The 20,849-nt window shown below is 53.2% G+C and overlaps 1 protein-coding gene across 3 annotated transcripts in view; it reads left to right on the top strand.

Moving 5' to 3' along the window:
- Positions 1-20,849, top strand: part of Fcgbp (Fc gamma binding protein) — an 84,851-nt gene that overhangs the window by 14,451 nt on the left and 49,551 nt on the right. For all 3 annotated transcript variants that reach the window (XM_052167805.1, XM_052167822.1, XM_052167814.1), the window contains exons 8-18: positions 2,346-2,928; positions 3,031-3,230; positions 3,908-4,049; positions 6,952-7,289; positions 8,414-8,987; positions 9,276-9,892; positions 10,394-10,937; positions 11,732-12,303; positions 12,624-13,197; positions 16,029-16,228; positions 18,948-19,331. In XM_052167805.1, coding sequence (XP_052023765.1) covers positions 2,346-2,928; positions 3,031-3,230; positions 3,908-4,049; positions 6,952-7,289; positions 8,414-8,987; positions 9,276-9,892; positions 10,394-10,937; positions 11,732-12,303; positions 12,624-13,197; positions 16,029-16,228; positions 18,948-19,331 — 4,728 coding nt within the window. The remainder of the gene's footprint in view (positions 1-2,345; positions 2,929-3,030; positions 3,231-3,907; positions 4,050-6,951; positions 7,290-8,413; positions 8,988-9,275; positions 9,893-10,393; positions 10,938-11,731; positions 12,304-12,623; positions 13,198-16,028; positions 16,229-18,947; positions 19,332-20,849) is intronic.

The raw sequence follows: 20,849 nt of genomic DNA, 5'->3' as shown, positions 1-20,849 counted from the left end.
TGCTGGCACAGACACAGTCCTTTCAGTCTTGTGGAGTGGAAGCTCGCTTTCGTATTTAGAGGACGAGTTCCCATCACTGTCCTGAGATCCCTAAGAAATTCAGTGTTTTGTTGTTGTTGTTGCTGTTGTTGTTGCAGTGACACAGGAGAACTGCTTTGGGGAGAAAATAATTTTGTTGAGGGTCTTAGAGAAGGTCCATGGTTGTCTGTCCCTGTGTATTTGGGACAAACACAGTGGCTGTGGAGACACGTGAAGGGGAGCTGCTTGTTACAGAGAAGGGAGAAATGAAAGGTCCAGATACAAGATTCCCATGGCCCCACCTCCAGTGGCCTGCATCCTCCAGCTTGGTCCCACCTCCTAGAATTTCCAGAACCTTCTGAAATAGTGCTGCTAGCTGGGAACTGAGCAGTGAATATATAACCCTTTGGGCGATCATTCATACAGCAGCAGGATTTAAGCCCAGACTCTACACAGAACATGCTTTTCTGGGCAGGAAGATGGAGTCTCACGGGAGGGAGACTGGCTTTGAACACCCTGGGAACACCTGCAGCCCACAGCCATTGTCCTGGGAGCAGGAGGAACAAGAGCTGTCACACGGGCTGGACGAGGGCTGTAGGTGCAGCGTCTTCCCCAACAATCCCCAAGCTCTGGTTAGCAGCTGACAAAGGAGCAGCTCCAGACAGTGGGGACAGTCCTTGTTCCTGTCACCAAACCCCAGCTCCCTGGGGCTGTCCCTCACTGAGAGGCAGAAACTGAGCCCAGGGGGTCACGTGACTGGCCTTATTCACTCCCAGCCTGGGGGTGGGGGTGGGGAATAGCTACTGAAGTCTTTTGGACACTCTAGACATGCCTAGAGTGTGCCTTTCCCCTGCCTCCTCCCAGTCTCTCACACCTATGAAAAGCCGTTGGGCAGGGATGTGTGATGAGGAAGGGCGCAGATGTGGTGACATCATGGGTGCACCAGGCAGAGCTCTAGGGTGACCTGGATGAGGCATAGAGCATCCAGCCACACCTACAGCAGCCACCCCGAGTGCCCCTGACTGTCCCACCCCAGCCACCCGGTGTGTCTACACCCCGAGCCTTTGCAGGGCCATGTGTCAGCTTCCCTAGATGACACTCTGGAGACAAGGCACCTGATCCCCCAGATAGACAGGAAGCAGAAAGCCAGGTGAGTCTCCTGCCCAAGGGCACAGAGGGCTCCACGGAGGGCTGTGCTCCAGCCCAGTCTCGTGCGCCAAGCTCAGTCCCAGTCACCACGTCAAACGGCACTAAAGGGTCTCCTCATTCAGGCCGCTGAGGTGATGACCCAGCTGAGACATGTGAGAGTTTCCTGGTGGCTGTGGTGCCACAAGCTTACTGCCCTAAAACAACACACTTAGAATCCTCACAGCTGACTGCCAGAAGTCCAAAATCAAGGACTCAGCAAGGCCATGCCCCATCCAAAAACAGAAGGGGAGAAGTCTTCTTGCCCTTCCAGCCTTTGGTGTCTCCAACCGTTCCTTGGATTCAGGGCCCTGCCTTGACCTCTCCTCTTCTCGTTCACCATTCACCCTCTCCCCCTCCCCTCTCCCCCCCTCTCCCTCTCTCTCTCTCCTCCCCTCCCCTTCTCTCTCTTCCCTCCCCTCCCCTCTCCTCTCCTCTGCTTTCTCTCCTCTCCTCTCCTCCCCTCCCCTCCCCTCCCCAACCCTCTCCTCCCCTCCCCTCCCCTCCCCTCCCCTCTCCTCTCCTCTCCTCTCCTCTCCTCTCCTCTCCTCTCCTCTCCTCTCCTCTCCTCTCCTCTCTTCTCCTCTCCTCTCTTCTCCTCTCCCTCTCCTGTCTTCTCTTGCTATTGGCTTTGGAGTCCAGTCTGATACAGGGTTATCTCACTTGAAGATAACAATTTTCTTTACACCTGCTATGACCTTTCTTCAAAACTACTTTCTGAGGTTCCAGATAGACATATCTTTTTATTATTATTTTATTTCATTTATGCATGTCTCTGTGTGTATGCATATGTACACGCGGGTAACCACAGAGGACACAGAAAGGAGCATCAGGTCCCTTGCAGCTGGAGTTACAGGAGTTTGTGAGCAGCTGGGTGTGGGTGCTGGGCTTTGAACTCTGGTCCTCTGATACAGCAGTAAATATTCTTAACTGCTGACCCCTCTCTCCAGCTTCGGAGCGAGATTTACCTTTTGGAAACCACCATTAAACCCACTTTAAGACACTGCTACTCTACATATTTCACAACTATGGAGCTAAGGCCTACAGAAATGAGGTCGCACGGGCTTTCAGTGTCAGGTAGGGACAGTTAGGGACAAGCTGACTCTAAGCATGCCTCTGAAGCTTGGCATTCTGACTCCCAGGTAAACGGCGTGGACATGAAGCTGCCCGTGGTGCTGGATGGAGGCAAGATCCGGGTCTCCCAACACGGCTCTGACGTCGTCATTGACACCGACTTTGGCCTGCGTGTGGCCTATGACCTTGTATACTACGTGCGGGTCACCATCCCAGGCAACTACTACCAGCAGATGTGTGGTCTGTGCGGAGATTACAACGGGGACCCCAAGGACGACTTCCAGAAGCCCGATGGCTCACAGACAACAGACCCCAGCGACTTTGGTAACTCTTGGGAGGAAGCTGTACCTGACTCACCCTGCGCACCAGTGCCTCCCTGCACAGGGGACGACTGCGACACCGAGTGCAGCCCTGAGCTGGAGGACAAATATCATGGGGAGCAGTTCTGCGGGCTGCTCACCAGCCCCACAGGGCCGCTGGCTGCCTGCCACAAACTGGTAGACCCGCAGGGTCCCTTGCAAGACTGTGTCTTCGATCTCTGCCTGGGTGGCGGGAACCTGAGCATTCTCTGCAACAACATCCATGCCTACGTGAGCGCCTGCCAGGCGGCCGGGGGACAAGTGGAGCCATGGAGGACCGAAACTTTCTGCCGTGAGTTACAGGACAAGGGGGAGGGGTGGGGAAGGTTGGGTTAGAGAAGGGGCAGGACGCCCACCCCCACCCTGCTCCCTGATGGGCATTCTCTCCTCACAGCGATGGAGTGCCCCCCTCACAGCCACTACGAGGTCTGTGCAGACACTTGCTCCCTGGGCTGCTGGGCTCTCAGTGCGCCCCAGCAGTGTCCGGAAGGGTGTGCTGAGGGCTGTGAATGTGACGCTGGCTTCCTGTACAATGGCAAAGCCTGCGTGCCCATCCAGGAATGTGGCTGCTACCATAATGGGGTCTACTATGAGGTAAGAACCCCGCCATCTGTACAGAACCCAGGGCCTCGTCCTGGTCCGCCCCCTCTACTGCTCATCCGCACTCTAGCTTTCCCCCCATTCAGCCTCTTGAACATGGGTGCACGCTGCTTACCGCGAACCACTCTTATTATTACATACATTGCACACACACACACACACACACACACTGAGAGTACTGCAGTGAACCACTGCACTCCTGTTCATCGCTCCCCCAGCCCAGCTCCAGCTCCACCCACCTTTGCAACCCAGTGTGCATTACTGCAGAAGTCACATCATGCATGTTGTAAACTCCATCCTTCCTTCTCAGATTGCCCCTGTTACGAGCTGTCATTTACAGATGGGGAGGCTGAGGCATAAAGAGATTAAGCAATGATGTCCAGTCTTAAAGTTTGCAAAGAGTGGAGCCAGGCTCAGCCGGGCAATGTGTTCCCCGACTTTCACTCTCAAAGACTACTTAGCTCTGCTCCTCCAAAGCAACAGCAGTTCCCCCACATATTCCGGAATCAATGGGTGAATGAATGAATGGATGAATGGATGAATGGATGAATGAGTTGAGCCTCAAAGCCATGCCCTGCCTCAGGTAACAGACCACACTGAGCTCTGTGCCTGTAACGCTGGGGACTGGCACCCGCCTCTGGTTCCTGATGGCATACTCTCTGTCCCCACAGCCGGAGGAGTCTGTTCTCATTGAAAACTGCCAGCAGCACTGTGTGTGCCAACCAGGCAAAGGCATGGTGTGCCAGGATCACAGCTGCAAGCCAGGGCAGGTGTGCGAGCCCTCAGGAGGCGTCCTGACCTGCGTCACCAAAGGTGCTGGGCAGTGTGGCTGGGCCAGTGTGGGGGGACACAGGACACAGGGGGAGCTGAGGGTGGCATGCTTCCTGGTGAGAGGCTCAGCGGGCTGTGGGTTGAGATGCCAGAGCTTAGGCTGGGATTCCAGGAGCCAACGGTGGAGGTCATGCCGTCTGGGTGTCACGGGGCTTTAAGGAATGCCAGGCTGTGGGAACCCTGGGGCAGGATTTTGATGGTGGAGATCAAAGGCCCTTGGGAATGAGCTTTTCTCTCAAGGGCCCTGTGGTAGAAGCTTCTGCTTTCAGATCAAGGAGCTTTAAGTGTAACTTCTCAACCCTTATGAAGTAAAACAGACAGAGACTGCGTGTCCGAAGGGGCAGAGCAGCAAGACTGCTTTATCTGCGACAAGCAGCAGCAGTTCCCGTGGCTTCTTGCCCACTGGCTCACTGGATTATGCTGGACCTGTGGACACCAGCATTAAAGGGCGGTTTGTCATCAAAGGGAAATTTTGTTTTAATGTCCCTCATGACTAAGGACACTGAACTTTGTTGTGTGTTTCCTGGGAAGGCAGGGTGTAAGGCTCTGGAGCACAGGAGGACCGGGCCAAGGCAGAGCCTTTCAAATTGAGGGTTAGAATTTCCAAGGGTTCTGTTTAAAGGAGTCCTAGTTTAAAGCTGTGACATAGGGTCTCCCTTGAATTGATTTCCTAAGGTGGGGGCCAGAGAATCCCAGAAGAGGAAAAAAGTCAGAACTGGGGTCTGGAGGCTGGGCGGAGATTCCCAGAGGTGATAAATACAATGGCAGGGGTCCTATCAGCGGAGAGATGCCACAACATCACCTGAACGGGAAGCTTAGTCTATGCAGTGAATGTTCTGTGTTTGGGTGTGGTCCAGTCCAGTGGTAGAATATCTGCCTTCCACTCACAAAGCTCTAGGTCCCCTCCCAGCAAAGAAACTACTTTCCTTTCTTATTTCTTGTTTGTTTGTTTTTCCTTTTTTTTTTTTTTTTCTGTGTAGCCCCGGCTGTCCTAGAACCCAATCTGTAGATCAGACTGGCCTTGAACTCACAGAGATCTGCCTACCTCTACCTCCCAAGTGCTGGGACCAAAGTCATGTGCCACCACTGTCCAGCAACACTGCCTTTCTTAAGAACTATGCTTTATTAACATTAATAGGAAAGAAGAGCATTTGTGACGTGACTCCAAGCCTCCTTTCAGTACTCTGTGTTACTCCGCCTCGCCATGTCCTCTCGCCCTCCCTCTTCCATGTCTCTATCTGACCCCGCCCTGAATTTCAAGTTTCACATCATTTTCCTTCCCTAATTTCCACCTGTGAGAGAAAATCTTACAATGATGTCATCATCTCCAGTTATAGTCATTTTCCGCAAGTGACGTGATCACATTCTTTATGATTAAGTAAGGCTCCTCTGTGCGCGTGTGTCACATTTCTCACCCTTTCCGGTGATGGGCACCTCGGCTGGTCCCATCACTTGGCCACTGCGAACAGTGCACAGTGAACATGGATGTGCAGGAACCGCTGTTGCGTGGTTGCTTAGACGACACCTTTGGGTACATACCCAGGGGTGGAGCCGGCTCGTGGAGTGCTCCCAGTTACTGATTTCCAGTGAGTGCACCAGTTAATGTTCCTCCCAGCCGTGGCTTTCCTTACCCAGAGCCCTCACCAGCGGTTCTCGTTTCTGTGATAATGGTCTTTCTGGCTGGGCTGACGTGAACTCTCATTCTAAGTTAAATCAAGGATTTTGGCCACTTGGTCAGTGATTGTGTCCTTCCTCTGAAAAGTTCGCTTTCTGCCCATTTACTTGCTAAATTGCTTGCTGTCTTGTGTTTAATTTTTGTTTTGAGTTCCTTATGTAGTCTGGATGTCAGTCTCCTGTCAGATTAATGGCTGACAACGATTCTCTCCCATCCTGTGGCCTGTCTCTTCACTCTGTGAGCCGCTCCCTTGCCCATACAGAAGCTTTCTGATTTAGTGACGGTTTATTTACCAGTTCCTGCCGCTATCTCTTAGGGAGCTCACTGAGCTGGTGGCGACTGTTTCTGGTTTGTTTTCACTGTTTCCTCCAGTTTTAAAATCTAGGGACTGGCCTTAAGGTCTGTCATCCATTTTAAGTTGATTTTTATACAAGGTGGGGTGTGTGTGTGTGTGTCAGAGAGAGAGAGAGAAGAGAGAGAGAGAGAGAGAGAGAGAGAGAGAGAGAGAGAGCAGGTTTCTGTCTTCTATAAGGGGGAAGATGAGAGAAAGCTGATTTGATCAGACAGAGAATAAAACAAAAAGTACGGGGAAGGAAAGAAGGCATTAAAAATGAAGGGTTTGGGCTGGAGAGATGCTCAGTGGTTAAGAGCATTGGCTGAGCCGGGCGGTGGTGGCGCACGCCTGTAATCCCAGCACTTGGGAGGCAGAGGCAGGCAGATTTCTGTGTTCGAGGCCAGCCTGGTCTACAGAGTGAGTTCCAGGACAGCCAGGGCTACACAGAGAAACCCTGTCTCGAAAAAACCAAATACAAAAAACAAACAACAATAACAACAACAAAAGCTGGAGCCACAGAGAGTGTGACACTAGAGGGGTCTTAAACACAAAAGCCCCTGAGGACCAGTCTTCAAAGACTCCTGAGGCTGGACTGAGGAACGGAATTTTGTGTTGTAGGCTATCCACAATTAGCCAAGAGACTTAGACATGGAGACCCTGGACATGAGATAGGAAATTTCTAGACCCTTAGTGCTGGGTTCTCAGATCCAACACACAGCAACTTCAGGGATGAGGGTTTAGGTGTCAGGACACTGAGGTCTGGTCACGCCTGCAGCAGCCATCAGGGATGGCATCCTTTACACAGATAGGCCGATGCCAGGAGCAGACATGCTGTGGTGGGCAGCCTCTCATCGTGCTCTCTCCTCTCCTCACAGACCCATGCCATGGTATCACCTGCCGGCCACAGGAGACCTGCAAAGTCCAAGATGGCCAGGCCGTGTGTGTGCCCAACTACGATTCCACATGCTGGCTGTGGGGCGACCCTCACTACAACTCCTTCGACGGCTGGAGCTTTGACTTCCAAGGCACCTGCAACTACCTGCTGGCAGGGACACTCTGCCCTGGGGTCAACGCCGAGGGCCTGACTCCCTTCACTGTCACAACCAAGAATGAGATCCGGGGTAACCCCTCTGTGTCCTACGTGAGACTGGTCACTGTGAGTGTCCTCAACACCAACATTTCCATCCACAAGAATGAGATCGGCAAAGTCCGGGTACGTTCAGCACGGGGGTCCTGGGACACCCTGGGGCGTGGGGCCAAATGAACCAGCAGCAATTAGGAGCTGGAAACTCTCCGTTTTCACAGAGGCATGACACTACATAGAGAAAATGGCAGGAAACGGGGCGCCCTTTTCCTGGGAATAAAGCATAGCTCTCTACTGAGAGCTTAAAGTAGACCCATGATGCTCCCCTCACATAGACCAGTATTCTCAACCTTCACTCTGAGGGGACCCTTAATGCAGATCTCCGTGTTACAGTGACCCAAGCCTTACAATTATTTTTGTTGCTGACTCATAACTAAGTTTGCTGTTGTGAATCATAATGTGTTTGCTGAGGGTTTTACGTGACCCCTGTGAAATTCATTTGACACCCCGCCCCCAAACTTACAAGTTGAGAATCACTGTAATAGACATAGATTTGAGCTCAGGCCCTCTCCTGATGAAGTCTGTGACACCCATGCAGGTGACTGAACACAGTGGGCCTGGAATCTGCCCGACAGCCCAGCGCTGTGGTGCCAGTCAGAGCTCAGCTCAGAGGCCAGATCCTTAAGCAAGCATCTGTCAGTGAACGGGAACAAGTGGGAGGCCCAGGCTCAGAGAACATAGGAGGAACAGTGCGGGGAGGGGGGGAGAAGCATGAGCCAAACATTCTGCAGATGGAAGGAGGGTGTAGGTAAACGGTGACTTAGAGAGAGGGCGGGTCCAGGACAAAGAGCCAAAGCCTTCTGGCCAAGGGAGACACATAGAGCAGAGATGCAGAGAGAAGGACAGAGGGACAGGAAGAGAAACAGAAATGTGGGTCGGAAATGCAGAGACCTGAAAGGGACTTCTAAAAGGATAGACCCAAGGGAAGAAAGCAGCTAGGAGGAATGAGGGGCTGGAGGAGCGGGGGGAGCAGGAGGAGAAGGAAGAGAGTGAATTTAGAGGAAAACCCAAAAGGGCACAGAAGTGGGGGATTCGTTTCTCAGGGGCTGGAGTAGATGTCTAAGGTGTTGGTAAAGGCACTGGCCCAGCAGCCAGGGCGAGGCCCTTTAGGAGGAGGGAGGTAAGGGACGTAACAGGATGCAGCCCCACCCACCTGCATCCTCCCATGAGCCTCTTGCACTCTCTCTCCCCAGGTGAATGGAGTTCTGACCGCCCTGCCTGTCTACTTGGCTGGCGGGCGGATTTCAGTGATTAATGGAGGCTCCAAGGCTGTGCTGACGGCTGACTTTGGGCTTCAGGTCACTTACGACTGGAACTGGAGGGTAGAGGTCACACTGCCTAGCAGCTACTACGGGGCAGTGTGTGGACTCTGTGGAAACATGGACAAAAACCCCCAAAATGACCAAGTCTTCCCGAACGGCACACTGGCACCCTCCATACCTACCTGGGGTGGCAGCTGGCAAGTTCCAGGGTGGGACCCTCTTTGCTGGAATGAATGCCAGGGGTCCTGTCCCACGTGCCCAGAGGACCGCGTGGAGGAGTATGAGGGTCCTGGCTTCTGTGGACCGCTGGCTCCTGGCGCAGGGGGCCCATTTGCTAGCTGCCACGCCCATGTGCCTCCCGAAAGCTTCTTCAAGGGCTGTGTGCTGGACGTCTGCCTGGGCGGTGGCAACAAAGACATACTGTGCCAGGCACTGGCTTCCTATGCTGCCGCCTGCCAGGCTGCTGGCATCAAAATCCAGGACTGGAGGACTCAGGCTGGTTGTGGTGAGTGGCAGGGAGCAGAACAAGGCCTGGGTGTGTGACACTGACTCTGCAGGCTGGGGTGGCTTCTCTCCTGCCCTCTGGAGTCTTTCAGCTTCTGTCCATCCCTGCGTCTGTCTGTGTCCGCGGCTCATCTCTCTGTCTGCCTCTCACTGTCTCAGCTCACTGCGTTCCTCTCTGACGGTAACACTGGAGCCGAAAGTCTCTCTGCCTCTGTTGCTGTCTCTCCCCACTGTGTCCCCAGAGGCCAGGCCAACATTATTCTTTGTTCCCTCCTTCATCTGCCCACAGAGATCTCCTGCCCTGACAACAGCCACTATGAGCTCTGTGGCCCACCCTGCCCAGCCAGCTGCCCACCCCCTGCACGTCACACAACCCCGGCCGCATGTGACGGGCCCTGTGTGGAGGGGTGCCAGTGTGACCAGGGCTTTGTGCTGAGTGCTGATCGGTGTGTTCCCCTGGACGGTGGCTGTGGCTGCTGGGTCAACGGCACATACCATGAAGCGGGCACCGAGTTTTGGACTGATACCACCTGCTCTGAAAGGTGTCACTGTGGACCTGGAGGTGACTCCCTGGTCTGCAAGCCTGCCAGCTGTGGGCTGGGTGAGGAGTGTGCCTTGTTGCCCTCTGGGGAGCTCGGCTGCCAACCTACAAGCATAGTTGAATGTGAGGCCTGGGGCGACCCCCACTACACCACCCTAGATGGGCACCGGTTCGACTTCCAAGGCGCCTGCGAGTATCTGCTGAGCGCACCCTGCCAGGAGCCACCCACAGGGACTGAGTACTTCAATGTCACCGTGACTAATGAGCACAGGGGCAGCCAGGCTGTCAGCTACACCCGAAGTGTCACTCTGAATATCTATGGCCACAGCTTCACCCTCAGCGCCCAATGGCCCAGGAAGCTACAGGTGAGTGGACTGTGGGCCACACAGACGCCATCCCAGCCTCTCATATACAGAGCATCTTACCCAGCTCTGCAAGAACCTGAGCTGGTTCAGCTCACAGCCCGTGGGACCAGGAAGGCTGGGAGCAGTGGTTTCCCTGGGCTCTGCCTTCCAGTATTCCTCTGTAGGGTGGACTGTGGAAAGTGCCACGTAAGGGTAGCACAAAGAGCCCATGATGAGGCCCGATGGCGGTGTTCCACTTCTGTTCATGCAGCTGTCAGAGACTGAGGTAGCAGAGGCTTGGAGTAGCCTAGGCTACAATAGTCGTTCCTTCTCACAGGAGCAACAAACAAAATATAAACAAAAGCAAGAAGGAGTCCGTAGCTCCTCGTCTCTTTGCTTTTACAATAGAGCGGGAAGTAACCTACTATTACTATTGTTACCTACTTTGGATACCATAGCTTATGAGTCTTGGTACACAAAACTGTCAAGCGCCTCTCCTCTCACGTTCTCCCCGCCCCACAGGTGAATGGAGAGTTCGTGGCTCTGCCCTTCCAACTGGACCAGAAACTCAGTGTTTACATAAGTGGAGCAGACGTGGTAGTGAACACTGCCTCTGGGCTCTCCCTGGCTTTTGATGGAGACAGTTTTGTGCGCCTGCGCGTGCCCGCAGCCTACGCAGGCACCCTCTGTGGCCTGTGCGGGAACTACAACAAGAATCCCAGCGACGACCTGACCGCAGTGGGCGGGAAACCTGAGGGCTGGAAAGTGGGCGGAACTCCAGGCTGTGACCAGTGCCAGCCCGGACCTTGCCCAGAACCCTGCACACCTGAGGAACAGGAGCCCTTCCGTGGCCCCGACGCCTGCGGCATCATCACAGCCCCTGAAGGCCCACTAGCGCCCTGCCACAGCCTTGTGCCACCCACGCAGTACTTCGAGGCTTGCCTGTTGGATGCCTGCCAGGTTCAGGGACATCCAGGAGGCCTCTGCCCTGCCATCGCCACCTATGTGGCAGCTTGCCAGGCTGCTGGAGCTCAACTTGAAGAGTGGAGAAGGCCGGACTTCTGTCGTGAGTACTGACCCATGTAGCTCCACACAGACAGGGCTGTCCCCTCCACATCCTGACAGGCACACCCTGGCACTAAACACCAGTGGGGTAGGGAAGGACCCAGGACACATCCAAAGTTAGAAACCCTGGTGCAGAGCACTCTGGAGATTAATTTTTTTCATGGACTTGGATATGACCTAGTGACAGTTACTCAGCAAGGAACCCATGTCAGAGGCCACGTCTCACGCCCCTGGACCATCTCCTGGTCAGATAGCCCAGTGGTGTCTGAGGAGACCCTACATTGCCTACCACATGCAGGTCAGACATCAGACACGCTCAGCTGGAATCAGGACCTGTCCCCAGCAGATCCAAGCAGACTGAGTCAGAAGGTGTGGGACAGCTCCTTCAGGCACACCTGCTGGGTCAGGGGCCACCTGTCAGTGTCACCCAATCACATACGCACTGCCACAGGGGCATGCTGTGGGACACACACACACACACACACACACACACACACACATCTCTAGTCACACCACATCAGTAAAGCCTTGGTTGGTTCTAGACCATTCTGTTCATCTGTCTGTGGTCATATCCCCAGACAGTCACTTTAGAAGTACTTGTCAGAGTGATCCACCCTTCTCAGGGAGACCAGGTCATGCCCCACACCTGAAATCCCATACCACTGCCCCTGCCATACCTTCTAGATCCAGTCCCAAGCCAAGCCAGAGGCAGCGGACCTCAGTCAGACTGTCACACCCAAGCCCTCCTGATCCCACCACTGCCTCTGCCTGACTCCTCCTTCTTCTCTCCCACAGCCCTCCAGTGCCCCGCCCACAGCCACTACCAGCTCTGTGGTGACTCCTGCCCCGTGAGCTGCCCAAGCCTTTCAGCCCCTGAGGGCTGTGAAAGCATCTGCCGTGAGGGCTGTGTCTGTGATTCTGGCTTTGTGCTCAGTGGTGACACCTGTGTGCCTGTAGGCCAGTGTGGCTGCCTCCACAACGGACGCTACTATGTGCTAGGGGCCACCTTCTACCCAGGCCCTGAATGTGAGCGGCTGTGTGAGTGCGGGCCTGGTGGCCAGGTCACCTGCCAGGAAGGTGCAGACTGTGAGCCCTATGAGGAATGCCGGGTAGAGAACGGTGTTCAGGCGTGCCATCCCTCTGGCTGTGGTCACTGCCTAGCCAATGGGGGCATCCATTATGTCACCCTTGATGGACGAGTGTATGATCTTCACGGCTCCTGCTCTTATGTCTTGGCCAGTATCTGTCACCCAAAACCTGGAGAGGACGACTTCTCTATTGTGCTTGAAAAGGACTCAGCTGGTGATCCCCAGCGGGTGGTGGTTACTGTGGCAGACCAGGTTGTGGTCCTGGCTCGAGGGCCACAGGTGAGTGGACACAGCCCTGCCCATGTTCTATAGGGACCCCGGCTAGGCCTCACCCTCTCAGGGACCTTGGAGAATTCCAGAGTTCTAGAACAGCACAGTCCTACCGTGATGGTTCTGGGTTTGTGGGTAAAGGTGCCACCTCAGAGTCTACTATATAGTCACGACCTCATCCTGGGAGTTTAGTGGATCTAATTCTGGTCAAAGAGGGACTTAGCTCTTCCAAGAAGGTCTGAGACAGACATCGCCCTTTGAGGGAGCTGAGAGAGCCTCTCTTGCACTGAGGTGCTGGCACCCATGTCCTAACTGACCCTTCTACCCAGGTGATTGTGGATGGCGAAACCGTGGCCCTGCCTGCAGCTATAGGCCACGTGAGCGTGACAGCTGAAGGCAGGAACATCGTTCTGCAGACAAACAAGGGCATGAAACTTCTCTTTGATGGCGACGCCCATATCCTCATGTCCATCCCGAGTTCCTACCGTGGACGTCTCTGTGGCCTCTGTGGGAACTTCAATGGGAACTGGAGCGACGACTTTGTGCTGCCCAGTGGAACCGTGGCCCCCAGCGTGGAGGCCTTTGGAACTGCGTGGCAAGCTCCCGGCTCCTCCTTGGGCTGCGGTGAAGGCTGCGGGCCCCAAGGCTGCCCGGTGTGCTTGGCAGAGGAAACACAAGCATATGAGAAAAACGAGGCTTGTGGGAAGATCCGGGACCCCCAAGGCCCCTTTGCAGCGTGCCACAAGGTTCTTAGTCCCTTGGAATACTTCCGCCAATGCGTGTACGACATGTGTGCCTATAAGGGAGACAAAGCCTATCTCTGCCGCAGCCTGGCAGCCTACACCGCGGCCTGTCAGGCAGCTGGTGCAGCAGTGAAGCCCTGGAGGACAGACAGCTTCTGCCGTGAGTGTCTCTCACCCCTCGTGTGACCCCTGGCCCTCCTTCCCTGTCTGCTGCTCTGACGTCCCTGCCTGTAACGTCCCTGCTGACCCTTGACACGGGGCCTTCATCCACACTAACATAGCAACTGCCCCAGTGACAAACAGTAGACAGTGTCTCCAACTCTGAGCTTCCTCTTGAGTACTAGGCCTGTGTAATTGCCTCCTGGGTAATTCCTTGTGATCCATCGGAATACCGCGTCCATCCCAAGCCTGATCCATCCTCTCGCTCCCAGAGAAGGGAGCATCTATTTGATGCCATCCGCACCTGCCTGGAATTACTTAGCTAGAGCCTAGAGTCTTCCCTGGTTTCCTGCTGCCCTTGCCTCAACTCTCTACATATGACTCCTCTGACTTTCTCAAAGAACCATGATCACGTTAGCTGTCTGTGGTGCAAGCTCTTTCCTCAGAGCTCATGTCCACTGCAGTGTTGTGTTAGGTTTTGTACTCTGACGAATGCTTGAAAGAAACAGTTTTTGAGGGTTTATGTTGCCTCATGGTTTCAGACATTTCTGTTCGAGATAACTGAATGCACCCTTGGGTCTGAGGTCAAACAGAATTGCTGTAGCAATGTGTCACTTTGCTGCAACTAGGAAAGTCGGTGACCACAGAGTCAGGCACGGAGATAGAAGTGAGGAGCAGGCAGTAGATATTCTTGAAAGGCCCATTCTAGCTGACCTGTGGTGTTCCACCAAGCCCAACCTCCAAAAATATCCATAATTTTTGGAGTAATGCGATAAAACTATGTATCCATCCATGGGTGAGTCACTGGTAGAGTCAGATCATCCATGACTCAAGTCCTAGTCAGTGATTCAACCACCAAGGAGACTAAGTCTTCAGCATCTGAGTCTCTGGGGGAAAGTGTTCATCTCCAGCTCACCACACCCCACCCTTGATCCCAACAGACTCAGAGCTGCATGATAAGAATTTCATCCCATTTATTTATTATCCCAGAGTCCACAGAGCCTATACAGTTGCTAGATTGCTTAAATGTCCAGAGTCTTTTCCAAGATGCAGTGAAGGCCCTTCTATGAGAGCCTCTGCAAACATAAAAATACAGCTATGTATCTCCAGTGGTGTGATATGGTCCACATTCCTACACTGAAAAGAAAGGATAGACACACACAAGGGGGAGAGGAGACCAGTGTAAGATCAAAACCCAGCAGGGGAAATAATGGCACAGCATAAGCTCCAGAGAGCCTCTAGCCTCCGCCAACGGCAGGCCTCATGGCCTCTCTCTCGCTTCTTCCTGTTGCTTCTCCCCCTCTGGCCTCCCCACCCTGTCCCCTGTCCTCCATTCCACATTCTGCTTTCCCTGGCATCCTTAACTTCATTCCCACAGTTCATGCGCCACCCTCTCCGGGCTCCACATGCTGATCCTATCCCCACCACACTTTGCCTGGCCCCTCAGGGATAGTTTTGAAATCTGGTTGGAAGCCCCGAGCCCTGTTCACTCTTACACTGTGCACTCCCACAAACTCACCTCCATGCAGACGACATCAGTGTCTGTCACCAGCTCAAGCAGTAGTCAGCCATCGGCCTCCCTTGATCATGTCTGCAGTGGTCTCAGAGTGCCTGGATGGGTGAGCATGGTGAGATTAACTCTGGGGAAACAACCACCTAGTTCCTGTAAGAGTGAGGTGTTCCGGTTGCCCTGTTTCCTCAAGGGAACAAAATCTTTCAAGTTTATAGTTCCCCTTTTCAGACTATGATGGCTGTGTCTTGATGTGTCCCAAGACACCTTCAAATTATGGTTGCTGTTGTCTAAATGCAACATATCTGGCTTTCTTCTGGGATCTCTGATCCCTTTAGGAACCATACCTTTCTTAGCCCTAAATATGAGGACATTTTCTGACCAGCCTGTAAGTTTGTCAAATATTTATGCTCTGATTTTGTTCTTAATACCGACTAAAAACCTGACTGAAACCAGCCAGGAACACTCTGCTATGAGCTGAATGTTGTGCTGCCTCGATATGTCCTCTGTCCCATTGATTTGGTTACTTCTTTTGTCTTAAACTCCTCTGGACATGGGCAAAATATAAACAAACTTGTTGGCATGTTGCAACACCAATGGATGATAACTTCAGTTTCCAAGAGTCTAGTTTTACCCTTGAAGCCTCTCGGGTACGATCTGAAACCTTGTTGGCCTTCTTCCCCAAGCTCACATGAGAACTCACAGGAAGCCCCCACTCACAGCATTCCAGGTTTTGTTAGCCCAGTTCTCCAAACACCTCCCAGAAACCATTTTTAAAGACATGTGAGCCACCTAGCCAGGAACAGCACAGGGCTCCCATCTCTTTAGCAATTCCTGTGTTAGTTCCTCGCGGCCCCGAGAAATACCCGGGCATCTGAAAGAGGGCAGCTCTGTTCTGGTTGGTGGTTATACCAGTTTCTGTGTGGGGATGATCTTCCTGTTAGTGAGGCTTGTGCTGAAGCAGGTCATGAGAGAGGAGACATGACAGACGAGCAAAGTTGCTCATTCCATGGTGGCCAAGAGTCAGTAAGAGAAAAGCCTGGAGCAGAGGGCGCCCTAGCCACTCACATAGGACACCAAAGGCTCCACAGTCTCCGGGAACTGTCTTCAAGCACGAATTCATTGACCAGGGCAGAGGCCTCTCAGTCATCACCACATACAGCAGATGGAAAACAGCTGGGTTTTTTCTGAGGTGCAGAGGTCTGAAGAGGGAGCCCTGCATCCAGATTACAGCATCACTCATCCCAGACCTGAGATCCAGTGGATTCAGATGGTGAGCATCTTACAGCACACGTGACCCACCTTGCCTCCTCTCCCCACAGCTCTCCAGTGTCCTCCCCACAGCCACTACTCCGTCTGCACGCGCTCCTGCCAGGGCTCCTGTGCCGCCCTCTCCGGCCTCACTGGCTGCACTACCCGCTGCTTTGAAGGCTGTGAGTGCGATGATCACTTCCTGCTCTCCCAGGGCGTGTGCATCCCTGCCCAGGACTGCGGCTGTGTCCACAATGGCCGATATATGCAGGTGAGTAGGGACTCCGTGCAGGCAGTGCGGGTGGAGGAACTGGGGGACAGTCAGAGCTGCTGTGCTCTGGGTCTCTGTTCAAGCACTGGGACACGGAGGGCCACCACCTGCCCCCAGCTGTGGCTGCTGTACTGATCACCCGAGACCCAGCAGTCACACATGAGAGCTTAGTTCCCTGCAGTTCTGGAGGCCAGGAGTCAAAGGTCAGGCTTACTGCACTGACGTCAGAGTGATGGAAGAGGACCCCGGATTGTCTTAAGAGGACAGTCTAGTCCCTGCCTCTCCACCAACCTGGTGGCCTCCGTCAGTCCCTGGCGTAGTCGCACCACTCCAATCTCTGCCAGCACTTCTCTGTGTGACATCACACCTCACTGGAGTTCTTTTATGAATGCCCATGGGATTTCCCACCTAGGTAACCAGGGTAAATTCTCCATCCAAACAGTGTTAGTCACACTGCAAACACGTTTCCACTTAAGGTAGCATGCCTGCTCCCAGGACGTGGGAATTGCTGTTTTGCTGTGTGGCCGTTCCTCCACTACCCTTCCCTCTCTGAACTCCCTCACCTGCAGAATGGCTGAGTCAGCATCCTGGCTCCGGAGGCGCCTGATGCTCAGGGCAGCTGTACCCAGTGAGGGTCCGCCTCCTGCTCCCGCACATCCCATTCAGCCAAAAGGATCAACTTCATAATAGTGCGGTTGGTGGCTCAGCTGCCAATCACTCAACAGTGTAATTTGGGATTTAATTGTTAATATTCTTGTTGATGCTTTTTGAAAGATCTTTGTGTGCATAAGTCTGCTTGAAACGTTAATTCACTTTACACTCCGAGCAGCCCAACAAGATAGATATATTCGCTATTCTTCCCATTTTGCAGAGAAAATGTGTACCACAGAGAATGCATACCAATCACAAAGACAGCCGACATTTTATTCCTTCCCCTGAGTCTCACTGTCTGCTGGGATCCATCCAGGATCCCGAGGTTAGGTCAGCAGTCTCCTGAGACTCTCACACACAGCGGTGCTCCCCATCCCAGGCAGGCCCCCTTCCCTTCCCTCCCATCCTACCCCTGACCATCTCTACCTGCACCTCCCAGTCCCACATTTAAAAATAAGGAAATGTATTTATAAGGCACGCATGACAATTATCAAAACCAGGAAAGTCATGTTGACCCAACACTATTATCTAATCTATAGACTTTAACCATATCTCACCAGTTGTTCCAGTAAAGTCATCTACAGCAATTACTTCTCTCTGGGCTCCGGGCCAGCTGAGCACCAGGCTCTCCTTGTTGCCATAAAAACCTGATGAACTCACCAGGTAGGGAAAGTAGCTAGAAAACAGTCATCCGCAGGGCCCACGACCAGAGAGCCAGACGGGCTGTGGGAGCGGAGGACCCTTGCTAGGCATTGCGAAGGAGCAGCTGGCCAGGGAAGGGACACTGGGGAAGGGTCATGTGTTGTGAGCCCACCAGAGACCACCACACAGACACTCTCAAAGCTGAAAACAAAGTCCCTGCTGTCAGCCAGCATCTGCCTGGGGAACTTGGCCAAGGCTGGTAGCCACGAGTCCAGCAGCCCTTTGTCTCTCAGGGTCTAAAATCACATCCTGGTTGTCATACTTCAGTTAGTGAGAACAGGTCTGCAAAGCCAAAAGTCGAGCTCAGCGCATTTAGGGAGTTTTCTGGATCTAGGAACTAGGTCTTTGTTTCCATTTTGGCAACTATTGGGGCCTTTGTGCTGGGTCTGAATTTCAGAATGGTGTCTCTAACACAGCGTCAGTTGTGTTAAAGTCTAGGGGCCATTACAGAAGGAAATGCATTCCCAGGGCACTGTCCTCTGTGCTGTGGCCACACTGTGTGGGATACACAAAACTGTGTGTGAAGTTATCTTTTGCAGTGTTGCAGATCATTCCTAATGGGTTGCTCTAGGCTGATTCTATTTGTCATATAACCCTGCTTCTAGAACAGGCCAAGGATTCTACCATCTCCTCACTTTACCTTGTGCATCATACTCAGCTGATAGGTTGAGTGAAGATTGTTTGGTTTTTAGACTAATGTACCTGCTTCATTGGTGTAGAAAGCACCTCATGCCAGCTGCTTTGAGGAGAAAATAGGTTTCTGACGCTCACAGTTTTGGAGGCTAGAAATCATTCTTAACAAAGGCTCTCATGAAGGTCCCTTAGCTGCACGACACCGCAGGAGGTGCATGTGTCTCCCTGTCCCGAAGGAGCTGCCAGACCCAAGGGAGAAGCATCCATGGATCAATCATGAGGGTTCTTTCTTGGTGACTTTATTAATCTAGTTATCTCCCAAAGTCCTCACTTCTAAACACAAAGCTCCCAACCTCTTCCTACCTAACACCTTAGGAATAAACTCTTTCACGGGTTCAGGTAGACAAGTGGTATCCAAATCATAACAGCTAGCCTGAGTCAGTAACGTTGTCTCCATGTGGTCTTTCATTCTCCAGTTGCTAACTCAGGCTTGTGCTCACTGTAACTGGGCACAGTCTGAGACACAGGCAGAGTGGTGACAAGGTGGGCTGTCATAGCTCTGGAGTCAAGACATGAACTCCACACAGCCTGGCCTCTGCTGTGTTTCATTTATAAGTCACAGGCTGAGGGCCAGTGAGACTCCCAGGTAGAGGACATACAAGCCATTTCTTACTGGGAGTGCTACAGTTTCCCTCTGTGTGAATGCACACCATCTGTCCCTTTCTGTGCGCAGGTGAACTCCTCACTGATGTCCTCAGACTGCAGCGAGCTCTGTTGCTGCTCCGCAACCACTGGTCTGACATGCCATGCATCTGGTTGCCCATCTGGCCAAGTCTGTGAGATCCAAGCTGGAGTCCGGGAGTGCCAGGCTGCCCAGGGTCTCTGCTCCATCTCTGTGGGCGCCAACCTCACTACCTTTGATGATGCTGCCAATGACATCAGCACCCCTGGTGTCTATGAGCTTTCTTATCTCTGCCCGGGATTCCAGAAGAACGTGCCCTGGTACCGTGTGCTTGCTGATGTTCAGTCTTGCCAGGACGATGACTACACCGTGGGTGAGGTCCACATCTTCTTCCAGGATGGCATAGTGACTGTGACCCCAAGCAATGGAGTGTGGGTAAGCCTGGGCACAGAGGGCAGGGCCGTCTTCCCTGGCTTTCCTTCTTCCTGTCATGGTGTCCTACATCCTGGCTACACAGTGACCCTGCAGGCTGTGTTCCTCATCCAGGTCTCTGCACTTTTCTCTGAATTGTACCTGTCTCTCCACGTCAGCCTGGGTCCCTCTCCTGGGCCTCAGTTCTTACATTCAGGCTAGCTTTGCTGTTGATTTTGATCCACACTCCACTGGTTAGCAGTGACAGGAAACCAAATACAAACCTGAGGGCTGAGGGGAGATGAATGGACTGGCCCCATATCTGGGAAACCCAGAGACGGCCCCAGAAGTGTCTGCACCCAGACCGTCCAGCTCCACTGTCGGCGGCTCCACCGCTAGCTTTCTGCCTTGTTTACCACTCGATCAACTCCATTCTCTGTTTCCTCTGACAGGGCAAAGTGTAGCCAGCATCTGCCCCAGGTTTGTAGTCTGCAGCTCAGCACAGTGAGCCAACAAAGGTCCCCACAGTGCATCTCCCTAGGCAGGCTTGGAACATATGCCCACTCCTGGAATTAATCACTGTGGTCTTAAGCATAGAATGCTATGATTGGCCAGACCGGGGTCACATGGGTTCCCTAAGCCAGTCTCAGGGAGGCTCCATGATTCCCTCAGAGGATTAAGCAGATAGTTGTGCTATAGTTGTGCTGATAGCTAAGAAAGATTACAGAAAAGGGACACCAGCAAGACCAGCAAGAGGGAAGGAGCCATCCAGTGCAACCCTAGGGACACAGACACTCCCTCCAAAGAGACCCCTACCCCTGCAGTCACACAGGATCCTCTGGCAATGCGCATGGCAAAGCCTGGGAGGTAATTTCAGAGGAGCTAATATAGGCACCAGTTAATGTGTCCATTACTGCCGGTGACTTCAGCACTGTCCGCCTGGCATGGAGGAACCTGCACGCAGCCAGCACTATTGCCAGCCTGAGAGGGTAGGCATGGGTCATCAGGGATCCTTCCCAGGCCAGACCACTTCCTGCCAGTACCCAGAGCACAGCCCGGCGGGACCGTGAAATCTTGGCTTCTGTGAAGAAACGCAGCCCTTCTCTCTGTGTGCAAGGCTGGCTCACTGATGTGACTCTTCTCACAGCAAAGCATGCATCCAGTCTCCATGCACCCCTCTCTGTACCCATCCTTTCCCCTGCCCGCCTTGCTCCTGGCGCCTATGTCTACTCATTCTTTGACCTTCTGTTCCTCCCCCCTCTCTCCCACCCGCCCTTCCATCTTCTCAGATCTGTGTATATCTTTCCCATCTGTGTATCTACGTTCCAAATTGTGTGACAGAGAAACTCAAATGCAAACACATTTGAGAAAAGAGTGGGAACATGTCCTTCCAAGAAATTTCACAGGGGGGATATCTAACACCAGAAAGCATAATCCATAAGGAGAAGAGACAGGAGCTGGAAAGCAGTCACAGAGCTGCTGAGTTTGCAGCCTTTGATAAGAAACTGAAAATCTCCCATATGGTTATTACATTGCTAGGAT

This window comes from Apodemus sylvaticus, chromosome 1 (genome assembly GCF_947179515.1).
Source record: "Apodemus sylvaticus chromosome 1, mApoSyl1.1, whole genome shotgun sequence".
NCBI classification, from domain to species: Eukaryota; Metazoa; Chordata; class Mammalia; order Rodentia; family Muridae; genus Apodemus; species Apodemus sylvaticus.
This window is presented reverse-complemented; position numbering and strand designations above follow the sequence as displayed.